This window comes from Brachyhypopomus gauderio, chromosome 15 (genome assembly GCF_052324685.1).
Source record: "Brachyhypopomus gauderio isolate BG-103 chromosome 15, BGAUD_0.2, whole genome shotgun sequence".
Classification (NCBI taxonomy): domain Eukaryota; kingdom Metazoa; phylum Chordata; class Actinopteri; order Gymnotiformes; family Hypopomidae; genus Brachyhypopomus; species Brachyhypopomus gauderio.
Window position 1 is genome coordinate 14,259,110 of NC_135225.1, and position 16,459 is coordinate 14,275,568.

A 16,459-nucleotide genomic window follows, 5' to 3' on the forward strand; every position below is an offset into this window, starting at 1 on the left:
TCACTCCAAATCTATGACCTCATTAGTACACCCAGCCTTGTTGTACAGCACAGGTGTCAAACTCAAGGCCCGAGGGCCAAATGTGGCCCGCCACTTCATTTAATGTGGCCCGCGAGAGCTTAAAAAGCCAAATTGTCCAAATGAAAAACAAAAAAAGTAAAATATGTGCAGTGACCAAAAACTACATTTCGCACAATTATGTTACCCGTGAAGTAACGGCATCTCGACACTGCAGTGTTTCCACATCGATGCAATTTTCCCAATAAGTGTAATTAAGAAATACAAATAATGATCCCAAAAATGAACCCAAAACATGTTTGTGCATCAAGGAGAAAAACGGGTATGAAGCGGTGGCGGTTGTCACAGAGTACAATATATGCATTTAGCGACCAAACACGGAGCTGAGTATGCCACGCTTCAGTCTTTTTCAGAGGCAGCGTTGTTGAAGCTTAATTGCAATTTTCACAGTTATTTGATTTTCCAGGTTTTAAACAAAGTAAATGTGATATATTTTATGTTATTTTTCTTTATTCACTTGGATAGTTTGATCGTTGATTGATGGGGTAATGTGGGTTTCATAACCTAACAAATTAAAAGGATGGATGTTATAATAACAGAGCAACAAACAAACATTTCTTTTTACATCTATGCAAATATATATGTAATATTTGTAACTTAAATAAGTAATAAATTCAGAGTTGTTTAACATTAAGGAGTAGTTACATTAAGCTACAAATGGCCCTCTGTGTGTAACGATTATGCTGATGTGGGCCACGGTGAAAATGAGTTTGACACCCCTGTTGTTCAGTTTTAAGGCTTAAAGTTAAATTGTGGGTAAACCGTAATCTCAGGAAAAATTCAGACCCCATAGTTCCTGTGTGTAAATGATTTTTTTCTCTCTAGGCAGAGAAGATGAGGAGTCAGTTAGCCTCCTTGCCTCCACTCAACGTGCCCAAGCTGGGCTGGAGAGAGGGCTGTAGACCGGAGGTGCTCTCCAGCGCCCTCTACCGCAAAACTGATCAACTGCTGGAAACACTCCTGCAGATGAGTGCCAATGTCAAAGTAGTGGACATTACTGGAAAATCTCCAGGTTAGTGAGTATGAGAATAATACACTCAGAACGGCACTTGTAAATGTAAATGCTCATGAGCACATGAGTATAAAGTTTGTACTTTGGTTTTCGGACAGTGAGTCCCAGTGCCCAGCTGTTGGAGCAAACAGCAAGGCTAGAGTCTCTTAGTGACACTCTTGACAGGCTGAAGGTAACAGCAGTGTTCAAAGCCTTTATGTAAATAAGCAGAAGGAGGTGCGAGTAGCTCAGTCCAGCGTGTCTCTGGTTTTCTTTCAGGATGAGGTGGCCGAGCACGTGGTGTCCCAGCGGCCTGGAGCTCAGGCCTCGTCTGACTTTGCCACTTTCCCCTGCAGCACGTTCGTGAAGGTGAGTCACAGAGAGACGGCGCTCTTGCTAACGTCTCCGCGCTCCTCCCTTCTGCCAACCCTACAGTCTCTCTGTCTTTCTCCCCCAGGCTAAGGAGGAGACGAAGAGAGACGCGGTGCTCATCGGCCGCGTCATGGTGCCTTGTCCCCGGGGACAGGAGCAGGCGCACAGGCTCGTCTTGTCTCAGTCCCAGCTCCAACGGGTGCACCGCCTGCTCCAAACCTAAACGTGGCCCGCTCTGCCGCAAGCTCCGCCTCCAGCTTCCGTCACGCCAGGCCCGCCTACAAGACACATCTTGACTTTGCCATAAAACGAAAAAGTGTGAAAAATTAAGTTTATGGAAAAGACTTCTTCTCATTGATTGGTTCGGAGTGTTTTATTAGCTTGGTATCTGCCTTCTTTATTTTCTACATCCCATCCATTACTGAAAACTTATTTAGCACATTTTGGAAAAAGTCATACAAATGTATGTATAGTTTGAGATGTTTCAATCAGTGTAAGTATTTTTAGAAGATGATACCAGTGGATACTTCTCCCAGACACTAGAAGCACCAGAGAATCTTTTTCATAAAATATAATTCCCATCAGCAGGTGCTGCATTATCCTTTACCATCACTACATAATCTCTTACTATTTACTTACTATTTACAGCATATAAGATATTTTAGAATGAAAAACACCCCTACAACTCTACAATGTAAAAAAATATAGTCACAATGGTGGACTATACTATAATAAAGTATATACATTAACAACGTGAGCAGTCAGAATTATAATTATTCTGAACTTACCATCTGAGAGAGAGAAATTCTTTGAAGCAATTTCTGTACAAGTACATAAATGATATTGGATGGATGGATGGATGGATGGATGGATGGACAAAAGCCTGCAGTTTGAAGGCCTTTAATAATCCTTAAAGGTTTATGATGAAAAGAGCAGGTTTGTTGTCTGATCTCTGATTCTTTGGCCTTAAGTCATTCATATTTCAGTCAGTCTCTTTGTCCTTTCTCTGATGTCCAGTACCTTTCATTGGTACTAGAAATATCAGGAAGCAGCCAGAGGCCATGTTTCTTTAACATAATCATACATGATTATGGGCAAACAGTTGTCCAAAGCCACGTGAGCATTTAAAATTTCTCTGACCCCCTGATTTTAAAGTAGGATTCAGGCTTGCTACCAAGAAATTAAGGCTAGGCTTTAAGTAATGTTTCATAAATTAAATTAAATGCCTGATAGGTTTGCACCTGAATCACCTTTCTGGCTAATAGAAAGTGTATGTTATTGGGAGGCTAACATTTTAATACAATTCATGAACAATAAGAATGATATTTAAGGACTTTAGGATTTAAAACAAACCTGTAGTCAGAACTCTTAAGACAGCGATCAAATACTGCTTTACGTGTTTCACTGTGCCATGTGAGCCATGTGACTACAGTCTCCTCTCAGTGATGTCATTTTTGATCAGGCTCTTGGTAGAACAGAAATCAATATGAATCTTAGTGTAAGACCCAGATAATCAAGGAGGAAGATCAATATGACTATAAGACCAGTGACGATTTTGAAAGGAGATGGTGCAGTGGGTAGGGGAACAGTATTTGCTGGATGGTTAATGGTTATGACGTTTAATGATTTGCTTTGCTACTGACTGTGCAACCTATTTAATGTGCAAAATACATATTTGCTCACAATGTCATTGATTGTGATGAATGTGGCATATTATATGTTAATAAAGCAAAGTCAATAAACTCTGGAGGTAAATGTCATCTTTGGGCCCATTTGATGATACATGGTCACTTACGGTGTGATTTTATTTTGTAGGCGAAAGCAATCAGCAGCAAGAGAAGAAATGTTGAAAACATTTCCATCCTCACCGTTCAGTAGCTTTAGACAAAGTGACTCGGAGCATTTGCATATTTACCATATATTGACCATTATTCAAACAGGGCAGTGAACTTACCACAGAAACTAAACAATGATAAAATCTAAAGTGTTTTAAACAAACCTGCTCTCCCATTCCCTCCGTTTCATAGCAACAGGTTTGGCATATAATGCATCTTTCACAGCACCTTCTGGTCTACATGATACCTTTCCCTGAACTGTTGGTGCTATCCAGTCTGAGAGCTTCTTCATGGGACCTTGGGCTGCTTGGCTTTGAGCTACATTCCCTGGACACCAGTGCTTAGGATTTGAAATCGTCACACTCTGGATATCTCGGCAAACAACATCTTGTATGGTTAACATAACCAGCTCCACTATTCCACCTGGGGCATGGATTTCTTCAAGGATATCATCCAAAATATAACTTGCAATGGCAAAGGCAGCAACATCACTCTGATTCCTGGGGCCACGCAGATTATTAAATGGGTCTCTTTCACTCTTGGGCTGCCTGGAATCTGTTTCTCCATTTACCTCATGAGCCAACAGGTCAGTAATGGCAAAGCCGCACCGGTGTACCTCATCAGTCTGCTCTCCTCAGACATTTTCAGCATTTTCGGACAGCCAAATAAGCCCATAAACACCATCATGCAAGTTTCCACATTGGCCGACGTCTCTTGTCTGGTTTTTTATTTTGGTGTCATCACCAACATTGTGTTCATGGTGTCTGTTGCACAGGAGCGCTACCTGTTAGTGACTTGCTTGCAGTACAGAGCCTGCTGTATGAAGGTGAAGCAGTCAGCCATGGTGTCGATGGCCGTATGGGCGGCACCCGTCGCTATCCTGCTACTAGCCGTTAACGGGTACATGCTCTTTTTCTCCATCCTCCTCCTCCTCCCTTTTCCTCTCCTGCTGTTTTTCTTCATGGATTCCTTCCGAGCTCTGTGGTGTTGCAGGGGACCGGTGCGCATTCTCGACAGGAAGAGGATTCTGGGTATGCAGGCTGCCCTTTTGTGCAACTACAGCATTCTTTATTTCCCCTTTATCTTAAACACGCTGTTTAATACTTTATCACTCACATGTTACTCACAATATTTAGGACTGATTGCCAATTCGCTCTTGAACCTCGGCCCCATTGTGGACCCGTTCCTCTCCCTCTTCATGACGAAGGGATTTAAGGACATAGTGGATGCTTGTGTCTGCTGTAAGAGGAAGAGCACACAGGAGGAGGAGTTGCCAACTGTGTCAACAGTTTCTGAGACTGTAACTAGACTCTAAAACTTTGTATTACAAAGCAGCAGAGCTCACAGAGCACAGCCAAGACATTCATGAACATTAGGTGTGTTTTACAAATGCTTTCGCTTAAATACTGTTTGAGGAAGCATGTAGTTAATCAGGAAATGCTATGCAAAACCATTTGTTTTGCTTCTAGGATATATCAGCAACGCTTCCCTCAATCAGCTGATCAACACACTTCAGTTTTGAAAGGCGACGGCAGACTGACTGGAAAAAGCAGTCTACGTGTTTGCTTTTCATTGTTTTTGGAAACATTGGTACGTGTTTAAGAAGGAAAGTGAACCGAGAGTGGTTTATTCCACCACACCTCAGGCAGAAGTGGAACTGTGTCGTCACTTTGCAGAACCAATCGATTGGCCCAAGGAGGCGAGAAATGCCTGCACTGCTTTACCATGGAACTACACCCAGGTCAGAGTGCATGGCCTCGTGCCTCACTCTTAAGGCTTTTAAACAGAAGGTATTACAACAAGTATTTTGTTTTTCAGAAAAAAAATTACTTTTCTTTAATAATCATAAAATGGAATACAAAGTTTCTCCAATACGTAGAAGACTCTAAAAACCTAATGGTGTAATACATCTGAAGATCATCTGGAGAACTGCTAGTCAAAGCAGACTAGTAGGTAAACTGTAGAGAAAGAGTGCAGGGCTCTCTGAGCAAGTAACAGTAAAAATCTTTAGGCACAATCACCAAGGTGAGCAGACATGAGACGTGTCGTTACAAAAATGGGGCAATGCGGCCCAGGTGGCAGGTTTTCTGTAATCAGAACACACAGATACAGAAAAACAGGATGTAAACAAAAGCTCCCTGTTAAAAAAGATACTTTCTTTAGGGACACAAGAAAGACTAGTGAGAAAATCCAGCAAAAGATTTACAGTAACATTATCAAAATAATCAAAATAAAACCCATGATGAGTCAGTGGAACGTATAAATTGTCTTTCTGTCCTGAGTTTCCAAAATAAAACCATGAAGGCAAAATAAGATTAATGTTTAAAACACCGGTCAAGCCAACTCCAAGAGTCACCCCCCCACCCCCACAGTAAATCAGTCTGATAGGTCTCTGGGCCCCTTGACCAAAATACAGCACAGGACACAGGGCTTATCAATGCTGCTGGTGGATTGCAGATCGGTCGCTGGAAGGGTTGGGAGTCCAGACGGCGAGAGCGCAGGGACAGTCTCGCAGGTCCGTCAGCCCGGGCGGAGGCCTCTATCGTCGTGGCTGATGGCGCGTGGGCCTGGGTGGCGACCCCACGGCGCAGGGCGGCGTGGAAGCGGAGGCGGCCGCGTCCTCCGCCTCCTCCAGCTCACCCTGGAGCTCCTGGCTGACGCTGGACTGCAGTGCCGCGGGGGTGAGCCACTCCTTAGGCAGGCAGCTCTGCAGGAAGGGCACGCAAGAGCTGAAGTAGGCCAGTCTGTTCACCCAGCGCGGGATCTCACGGCCACAGAGGATCTTCCGGAGGCACAGTCGAGAGAGAGAGAGAGAGAGAGAGAGAGAGAGAGAGAGAGAGAGAGACAGAGACAGAGAGAGAGAGAGAGAGAGAGAGAGAGAGAGAGAGAGACAGAGGGAAAATGTGTGATTCCTGTCTTTGTGTTATTTTAATCATGCCCTTGCACAGATAGACTCTTGCCCCTTGGTGTCCTACTGGAACACGTACCTCTGACAGCGCTGAGGAAAAGTGATTGCAGTTCTTGTGCATGAGGTGGTACGCGTTACCCTTGTACTCCTTTCCCAGCTCCTCGATTATTCGCTCCACATCCTCTTCTGTGAAGTCTGTGCTCCCTAGAACAACAGCCTCTCTGATGAGGAGAGAGCACAGGAGGCATGACCATGTTGTGGTAATGGGCCTTTTTTTATTTTGGCTTAGAGTGCACAGTAATAAATATACACAACTACACTGTTATGAATCTCACTTGAATTTAAATGTCTCCCCGAGCTCCGTGGCATCACACGGTGTTATCTCAAATATACCTGAGAATGGATATGGATGGCCCCCGTAAGCAAACTCTGCAACAAAAGGGAAATACATGAACAGTGAGGATGAATGATGTGTCATTTCTGCTCTAAAACCCAGCGGACTGGCAAAATGAGGGCAGGTGAGCCTGGAACGTACCTCTGCCATAAATCTCGATCCCTGAGTGAAAGACCCCAATACCCAAAGAGGTAGTGAACTCATTGATCCAGTACTAGAAAAAAAAGCACAAGGTTATATATATCTTTAGGTACTTGTCTATAATCAAATCTTTATTGCTGCAAAATGGGGAAACTCTTTGTTTAGACAAAAAACACATAAAAAGCCCATAGAGACCTGCTACCTAAAGAACCCAGGCAGGCTGTAATGGCACAGGAAAGGGAATATACATTTATACAAACATTTATAAACAGCTTGTGGAATAAAACAATGCTTAGTTCTGCTTCGCCAGCTCAGCAGCAATCTGAACTGTTGACCTGAAGCAAGCCTGAATGCAGTGTGAGCAAATGTGTATGCACAAAAACATATCTTACTTTCTTTTTTATATGTTTCTGCGTGGCTAATTAACTATAATTCCATACTAGGCCCAAATTTGCTTTAGGCTAATAGACTACCGCAGTAAAAGTTCATCTCAATGCTGTGTTTTCTTGGATTTCTTGGTAGCCTTCATTGCAGAGATACCTGGGGTCAATATGCAACCGGAACGTATATGAGAGGGCACACATTCTACATTTTTGGCATTTCTGGAACAATAAGGTGTGTGGCTCGTAGAAGGATGTAGATGTCTTTCCTCAAGGCAGCTTCTGTAATCAACCATGCTTCTATATAAGGCTTATCATCACACTATCAAACCATGAAACAGTCCACTGCAGGCCCAATATTTGAATACAGGAAACGGTTTTCCATACTGGAAATCATACTTTACCTGTGTACTACATGTACAGGGAAAGATCAGGGTATGTAATGTGTGTGTGTGTGTGTGTATATATGGCTAAATTGGATCAGCCTGGTGGCCAACCTTTATTAATTGCACATTGCACCAGTAAGACCAGAGTGTGAAGGTTCAATTAGCAGGGTAAGAGCACAGTTTTGCTGAAAATATTGCAATGCACACATTATTGGTGACATACCAGAGTTCAAAAGAGGACAAATTGCACATCTTGCTTGCGCATCTGTGACCAAGATAGCAAGTCTTTGTGATGTATCAAGAGTCACGGTATCCAGGGTAATGTCAGCATACCACCATGAAGGACCAACCACACCCAACAGGATTAACTGTGGACGCAGGAGAAAGCTGTCTGACAGGGATGTTCGGGTGCCAACCTGGGTTGTATCCAAAAAACATAAAACCACGGCTGCCCAAATCATGGCAGAATTAAATGAGCACCTCAACTCTCCTGTTTTCCTCCAAAATTGTCCGTCGGGAGCACCAAAGGGTCAATATACACGGCCGGGCTGCTATAGCCAAACCTTTGGTCACTCGTGCCAATGACAAACGCTGGTTTCAATGGTGCAAGGAGCGCAAATCTTGGGCTGTGGACAATGTGAAACATATTGTTCTATGATGAGTACACCTTTCCTGTTTTACCCAGAGCATGCCCAAAGTGAAGCATGGGGGTGGATCAGTGATGGTTTGGGCATATCATGGCATTCCCTTGGCACAATACTAGATGGGCGCATCACTGCCAAGGACTACCGAACCATTCTGAAGGACCATGTGCATCCAAGGGTTCAAACGTTGTATCCTTATGGCGGTGCCATGTATCAGGACAAAACAACAAACAGAAATACACTTTAAACCCCTGATTAACATTTCAACAGTCGAAGTTTCAATTGTGTATTGATAAACACTTGTACTTCTGCTCCATGAGGGAACAAAGATGATCAGCTGTGTGCATGGAGTGTGTGTTGAAAACCAGACGCTTAAGCATGAAGCATCATTCAAAATGTGACACTTAGCACAGCAATACGGGAATGGAGAACAAGGTCATGTTGGAAAGGTCAGCTTGAAGCGTCATCTGTCTCCTCTCAGTATTTTACCTTGTGCCACTCCTGTTATCCTCTGTAAGAACACGCATACAAAATGCCATGACGCAATGTGCAGCACAAAGTGCTCTTATGTCCTGATGAAATATAATCCTGATGAAATATAATCCTAGTCCTTAAAGTTCTTTTTTGTTGTAGTATATTGCCTGTGACTCACCACACAGTAGCTTGATTTGATCATGTACTTTAAACTGTACTGTAACTATTAGTTTTCATTACACATGAAGATCAATAATTTTTAAACTGGGGATTTTTATCATCAAATCATTATTTCTGGTATTATTCTTTCATAATTTAAGACAATTTCCATGGAATTACCACATTCAAAATGACCACAAACTTACACCTTTCACAAGCACAGACTTGCCTTCTGATTCAGTTGGCTCTGTGTTCAGATATCACCTCCTTGCCTAGTCCACCATTATAGCAAATACAAGTCAGACAATAAAAGAAAAAAACAAAACAAAATCCTGCTCTTGTACTTTATATAAATGGAAAATGTTTTAGACACAAACTGTCTTGTCTAATAATCTAATTATAACACTAGAACTTTTTGCAGTGTATAGTATTGTATCTCTCAATCTAGGTTTAAGCACACACTCTTGTTTCTGGCAGTGTCTCGGTTTAAGGGTATTTTAGGACTCTAACCCATTTGTGCTAGCTAGGGATACTTTTTTTGAGCAGACAACTAAAATCACTCTGGGTAAGAGATTTTGATAAATCCCATAAATGTATATGTAACCTCTATTTTAAAGAACATTAAATCTACAATCCAATCATCCAATCAAACAACCATGAAACTGTCTAAAAAAAAAAAAAAGTTAAAAATTTATATTCCAAGAAAGATCTCTATTCTAATCTCTCCTAACCTACACGAAAAGAAGACTTTTGGCAAGAAACACAGAGGGAGAGGAGTCTCTCAACACTCTGTTCAGAGCTGTGAAAGAAGAGGCTCATCCCTTTGCCCTCAATTACCTCAAAGCTTATTAAACACATCCTGTCACTGAACAAGGGATTGGCCTCCCTACCACAAAACAAGGAGTCAGCACACCTCAGCCACATGCCATACAAAGTACTTAATATTCACATATATTTGGAGTTTTCCCAACATGACTACACTCTAGAAACAGGCACTAAAGCTTTTGTTTTGATAACTTAAAAAACTCCCTTTTCACTTTAATAAATTGACTTCCTTACAATAGAAATATAATTGAAAGTGATGTTGGACTTTTTGTGCCACACAGTTTTTACAATTGTTTTTCCTCATTCAAAATAAATTTGTGCTCTCCAATGAGCATGACATAACAATTCAAATGTAAAGTGGTAGTCCATTTGTAGTGTAATTTAGATACAAACACATTCCTTAAGTGAAGCGCACAGCACAGTTGAGAAGTCAGATTCGACATCAGAATTATGAAATCAACACTTGTTAATGTGCAGAGAAACAAAACATCAGGTCTATTTTACAGAAACAACACTATCTGAAAAATGTTACTAGTCTAAGCTCTAAACTGTTAACCTGTCAAGAAGACAAAAGGGTGGTCCTTTAAGGTAAAAATGGACACCGAGTATTACATCTTTATCACTGTAAATATGCAAAAAATATGTTCTATACTTTCTTAAAGAAACTGTAAACACAGAAGCAGGGCATCAGATATGAAGCTGTATTTCCTCCCACAGCTCACTCCAGTTCATCACAAATGCTGCAGTGAGTACACTGCAGGTGCAGACTCATACCGTAGGCATTCTCAACGTCAATCTATTCATCTGGTATTTTATACTACACAATACACACAGCCACACCTGGTAAGGCACTTGAGCCTTAGTTAGTGTCTTCTGTAGAGAATTAAAGATGTTAAAGCTGTTAGAGATCTTAACAGATGCTGAATGTGAGTAAAGCTCTCATGTGAGATCCAGTAACAACAACAACAACAGCAGTAGCCATAATGGGCTACTGTGGGACATAAATGGCATCCTGCTTCATTGGATTAAAGTGTAGATGCGAGTTAGTTCTTGGCAACACAGTTTCCTGAAAATTTCAGCATTATATTTTTCATCCTGACAAAAGTGCAGGTGACACTGACCAATACTTGATTCACCACAATCTGTACGTAACTGGCCAAGAAGATCTGAGATGGCAGAGGTCCATTAGAACAGAAATAGCCTATGGCTGTCAGCCTAGGAGGGGCAGCACCGACACTAACGCACATACGGCTTCACCCAGAATGCAGGGGACATGGCGCAGGGGGTCACGGCTACAGCCAAATGCCTTTAATTTCTGTCATTTACATTATACATTTTCCTAAAACTGCTTATTATATAAATGTACTTACACGACTGTTTAAGGCTAGTAGAATGACTTATTGTTTAAGACAGTTTATTTTATCTTCACTGGTGGCTATGCAAATTGTGGTGAAGCAAAGGGTTTTTGTAAACATGCGCATGACATGTTTAAAACAATGTGACAGTTGATAGCATTCAGGACTGGTAATTGAGATGAGCAAAACCATCATGTGTTTCACGAGAACACGGGCATCTTTAAGGACAGAGTAAACACAACCATGTTTTCCCTTTCTGTCCTCTTTTACCTGATCAGTCATTGCACCTACTAGGTGAGAACCTGTGACATATGAAGGGTCTCATGACATTAGCCTTTTTCTGGAAACCATGATTCTACAAGCTGTGTAAATTTGCTGCTCAAGGTGACGTTACATTGTGCACATTTCCAGCCCCCAGAAATCACACTCTGAACTCCGCTGTCGTCATTTCAGTTCACTTATGTAAATATTTCTGTTCTCTTTTATTCGAGAGTGTCTGACCCAAATGGAAATGCTGGTTGAAATGGTCGACCATGTCGAAGGTTATGTTATTGATTAGTGCAAGATTGAAATTAAACAAACAGCATGCAGCATGTCTATTTGCATAATGTCTAGTTGCTTATTGATTACAGCAGAAAAAGAAAGAAAAGAAAAGGTGGATTCTGTTACTCTAGTATCTGTTTTCTCCTTTGATCTACCAAATCATTAGCTTGAGTATCTGGTATCTGCTTACACACTCGCCCTGGTTCTGCCCTATTATTGCAAAACCATCTACAGGCGTCTATCAGACAAAGCCTCTACACATGATGCTCACTTAATGGTGCAGGCACATATTTAGCTAATAATTAATTGGATACAAAATGCTCAGCCCCCCCCCCCCCCCCCCCCCCCTACACACAATGAGCTTTTTTCCCATCTAGTCTGATTTTATTTGTCTTTTTTATTGAAACACATTGTATGGATATACGCTCATTATCCTTACTTGTGTGACTTGCTTGGTATTAAATTATGTTCAGTCTGCTTCACTGTGTCCACCAGTTCACACATGTTTTCACATCAAATATGAGTCACGGGAGCATGTTTCTTCCTTAATGTTGGTCCCAAAAAAAAATGCCTCAGAGTTACATCACAAGGTTCAGAAAATTGTCTACGGGAAAAATCTGATGGGTTCAAAACACCAGGCCTGACGTGCCTGTGTAATTATGGTGCACACTTATTGAGCCCCAATTAGATTTTTTTACTGGAAACCATTTTAAGTACTTATTATTACTAGTGTCCCAAGGGATTTTTCAAAAAGGAATATTTCTTAGACGAATTCATACAATATGTCCAAATAGGATAGGAGACAAGTAACATTCTGGCTAAGAAATCATCATAACTAGCACATAAACAGGTACACATCTAAATGACAAATTCTGCCTTTTTCAAATTCGTACCTGTATCCAAGTCAACTAAGATAACGTTATCACAAATGTATTTAGATGGTGCTTTCTTTCATTGGGTTTGGCCAAAGCTCAAGATCAAAACGTGTGGGAATATAATTCTGGGTTTAAGTCGTTTTCCAGTATGAATTTACATTGTTTAGAAGTCACAACATCCACCAGTCCTTAAACAGAACTAGTCCACAACCAAGGCATGTTTGCTTTGAGCATATTTGTTCTTTTACGCCTACATACTAACGTACAAGACGCCAAGGTAAGTGCCCATCGCAGAACAAATCCACTTTAGTTGCAATGCAACATAAATAAATGAGAGTCCGTGTACAGTGCATGTCTTGCTGCTGTTCAAGCCTCCCCTCTCACGACCAGCGCTGTGTTGGGTCGTCGTCTTACCGCCACACCAAACTGTTCGCTCTTGGCGCTTCGCTAAGCTATCGAAGTTAATTTGAGCGTTATCGCGATGCCGTTCACCCTCGCCACTTGGACAGTGGGTATATTTAAACAAATGAAGCGGTTTAACAGTTACTCACCATGTCATACACGTTGAGAATGACCGGCTCGTTTGCCATTACAGGGTTTCCCGTTCCCCGAGTCCTCTCTTCGCTCAGCACACACAGCTAGCCGGCTAGCTGCTGCTGCGGGGCCGGGGAACTCACTCGCTTTATCGGGTTCAACGTCTTTTGCAGTATCTTTCCACAATTTTGACACCGTTTGTACTCCCCGCCTCTGTTTAAAAAACTATAAAATGGGCTGTACGAGCCGGTTAGCGTAAACCTGCTAGCCAGCGAATTAGCGCGCGTTACACCGCAGTACGCTGCCCTACCATCAGATGTAGCTGCCGGTTTAGATGTAGCAGCGCGGCTAACGGCTAACACCGCCGTATCGTCATGACTACTTAGACCAGCGAAGAGCCACAACTATATGATTAAAAAAGTAGGCATGCTGGTAAAAGACGGGCCATACAAACTCCCAACAAATTGCTCTTCGTATGTACGTCGGCGTAATTTAGAGACGATTAAACCTGAACAAAAATAAAAAACATTTAAGCACCCGACATTTCATCGAGTAGAGCATCGTACACGCGTCGCTTAATCTCCGGGGGCGGATCACATTACCGTGTGTTGGGTAGACGGTTATGGAGCTATTATAGTGTCACCAGAACCTGAACCTGAAATCATTGTTACTTGAAAAAACAGTCTGTAAAATCCTCGCAGGTATGCAAAAATTCGAGTTAAAATTCAGGTTCAGGTCGAAATTCAGGTTCGGGTCGCAATTCAAGTTCGGGTCGTAATTCAGGTTCGGGTCAAAATTCAGGTTTGGGTCGTAATTCAGGTTCGGGTCGAAATTCAGGTTCGGGTCGTAATTCAGGTTCGGGTCGAAATTCAGGTTCAGGTTGAAATTCAGGTTCAGGTTGAAATGCGGTTCATCCGGGATACGTAGGATGAGCAAACAAACTCAGAGCTAATCGAACTGCATCTGGCCAATCACAAAACATATCAGAGGTCATTAAGAGGCGCGTCTTTCTGCTAAATTTCCTGTAAGAGTGCGGTCCCTGTTTGGCGTGTAAGTAACATGTAAGCAGCACGAAAGTGACCACTGTGCCACCCAGAAATGGCACCTTGTGGCAGCTGCCACATAATCGTGGCACTTAGTGTGACCAGTGCTGCGTGACTGTGGTCTCCGTTGTCCAGAAACGCCGCCTGCCTCTGCTGACAGACATCTAAAGACTCTTGGGTGACTCTGCGTATCGGCCACTCGCTTAAAATCATCCCGACGAGCTCCGAATCGCCATTTGTTGAAATGAAGATGGTTCATAACTTTTGTTTAAAAATTATGTTGAGTGAAATACTAGCCGACATCCAGCTAGACAGCTCTATATTACTAGTTCAGAATACTGTTTAGCGATAACGTCGAATTAAGATTATAGGAGGGTACGTGAATCTACAGTGGTAGACCGTTAACGACAGCACTAAATTTAAAGGGTTTATTATTTATAGATGTATGGTTATCAGTGAATGTTCCTACACGCCATCAGCGTCATTTAAACCTCTGCGAGCGAATGGCATCGCATTTAGTATTTGTGCAATTTGTAGTATATTTCGCTTTGTATTGGTTTATATTGTTAGTCTAGATTACGTCTGTTACGACCCCACGATGTCATGGGTCTAGGTTTGGGGTGTGGGGTAGTAGCATGTGCGTAGTGGACAAGATGAAATTAAAGAAGAACGCGAAAACCAGACGGATACGTAAGAAAACTATTTACTGCAGAGTGGTAATGGGTAGAAGAGCCTTTTCTACGCAGCAAAACACTGAACAGACACGTACGTACAAAAATACACGATTGACCATAAACCAACCAAGGAAAGGAGCAGTAGACGGCACCAAAGAAAAGAAACAAACAAAATATACTACACTAAGTTAACAAAGCAAGACTCACACCTTACTAACATAAATAAAGAAAATATATCTACGACGATAATCTCAAACAAATATACATACACGGTGCCCGCCTCTATACTGGTGTTTCTTATAAAACATCCCTGCATGGGTGTCTATATAATTGTGCACATGCTACTACGTTCTTACTCCATGGTGGCGATTTTCACAACGCTATTCATGACAATTCATGACAAAAGCTATCGCACAAACCCTCACCTCTCACATGAGAATCATGAGCTACAGTTTCTCAAAAGTCACACACAACCGTAAAGGCAATAAATGCTCGCGTCGCCTCCCGGCAACTTCCAGCAACTCCGTCACGCAGATTATGAAGCCGAATATCCTCCCCCTCATCCAAATCACGATCTTCGATTGGCCGACAGAATCCACCCGTACCGAGGCAATCCACCTGTTAAACCAAAATTAACCGAAAGAGAAAACAACCTCCCCAAAATCCACAGTTCACGTAACACCGCAGCATCAGCCATCAACCACCGAGCGGCTACTGCCACTCATTGTCTACCACTAATCTAAATTCGACATTATCGTTAAAGAGTATGTGTTCTGTATGAGAGTATGTGGTGTGTGCATGGGCAGTGCACAGACATTTTGGGGGGCAAGTGCTGGGGGGAAGGGGGGGCACTTTTTAGCGCACGTGGAACAATTCATTATAAAAAAAATTACAAGCGCATGTTGAATGAAATTTGACTTTTATTAGTAACATTCTCTAAACGTGAGTTTTCAATGGAAAAAGTCACACCGCCAACTGATAAAATCCATATCCAATATTAACTATAGTCATTGTCCTTCAGTTAACTTCTGTTTACCCTCGACTGTCTGCAGGCATTGTTGCATATATTTTGCAATTAGTAAATCAATATAGGCCTACAATTAAGACAGTAAAAAGACCAAAAAGTACGAGAATGAGTTATAGGCTACTGACTGTTGTCATTACACGAATGCAGATGGACATTTTTCACAGGTAATGGGGAACTTCCCGTTTCTTCTTTCACAAACGAATGTGTTAATTTATGTTGCCTAACAAAACGTATACAACAGAAAACGTTCAGCTTAACACATAGATTTGCAAACTCTACCTTAATTATTTGTATGTGGTCGTCCTCACGTTATCTATCACTGATTTGGGCTAGTGCGACTTTATCAGGTGACCATCGGCTAAAAATGCTTAGTAGTTTGGTGCTGTATGAGACAGTTTACTGCACAACAAAATGATTTCACGTTGGGCTTAGAGGACAAACGGTACGATTTGACTTGATGTGTATGTGACCTGGCTGGTGGGGACGGGAGAAGAAGTCTATCTGTGAGCGTGTGTGCTGTGCTGAAGACGCTTCCTTCCACTCGCTGAACTGAACTGCTGCTGCAGCGCATCTGGTGTGACAAAGGAAGAGAGAGGTCGGGTGTGTGCGAGGTGGTGGCGCATTTCAAGGCATTGTTTTTAATCGCTCAGGTTTTCAAAAGATCATTTCAAACCGACCTCAGCAATAATAATAAAAAACAGATAATAATAAAAAACGAAGTTTCAAAATGGCACTTTCGTTGATAAAGGGCAGAGTTGGGGTCTAATTGTGCACGCCACTGTGCATGGGTAAGTTTGAGTGTTTTCGTGTTTATCTGTAGC

At 42.1% G+C, this 16,459-nt stretch overlaps 2 protein-coding genes across 4 annotated transcripts in view; one reads left to right on the forward strand and one right to left on the reverse strand.

The window, feature by feature from the left end:
- dctn1b (dynactin 1b) overlaps window positions 1-3,131 on the forward strand; it is a 36,763-nt gene extending 33,632 nt beyond the window's left edge. For all 3 annotated transcript variants that reach the window (XM_076974272.1, XM_076974270.1, XM_076974271.1), the window contains 4 exons: window positions 904-1,090; window positions 1,189-1,262; window positions 1,349-1,438; window positions 1,527-3,131. In XM_076974272.1, the coding sequence (XP_076830387.1) occupies window positions 904-1,090; window positions 1,189-1,262; window positions 1,349-1,438; window positions 1,527-1,664 (489 nt within the window). In that variant the 3' untranslated portion in view covers window positions 1,665-3,131. The remainder of the gene's footprint in view (window positions 1-903; window positions 1,091-1,188; window positions 1,263-1,348; window positions 1,439-1,526) is intronic.
- Window positions 3,132-5,078: 1,947 nt separating this feature from the next.
- Window positions 5,079-13,501, reverse strand: desi2 (desumoylating isopeptidase 2). Its single transcript, XM_076974273.1, has 5 exons — window positions 12,912-13,501; window positions 6,720-6,792; window positions 6,520-6,613; window positions 6,264-6,405; window positions 5,079-6,058 (listed from the first exon to the last, which is right to left on the reverse strand). Exons 1-5 carry the CDS (start codon window positions 12,948-12,950, stop codon window positions 5,816-5,818), a joined length of 591 nt encoding a protein of 196 aa, XP_076830388.1. The 5' UTR covers window positions 12,951-13,501; the 3' UTR covers window positions 5,079-5,815.
- Between the last annotated feature and the right edge of the window lie 2,958 nt (window positions 13,502-16,459).

Coding starts and splice junctions, on each gene's coding strand:
- desi2 (XM_076974273.1), bottom strand. CDS start 12,950: ATGGCAAACGAGCCGGTCATTCTCAACGTGTATGACATG. Junction 6,614..6,719: donor GATCGAGATTTATGGCAGAG/GTACGTTCCAGG, acceptor CTTTTGTTGCAG/AGTTTGCTTACGGGGGCCAT. Junction 6,406..6,519: donor GGGGAGACATTTAAATTCAA/GTGAGATTCATA, acceptor TCTCCTCATCAG/AGAGGCTGTTGTTCTAGGGA.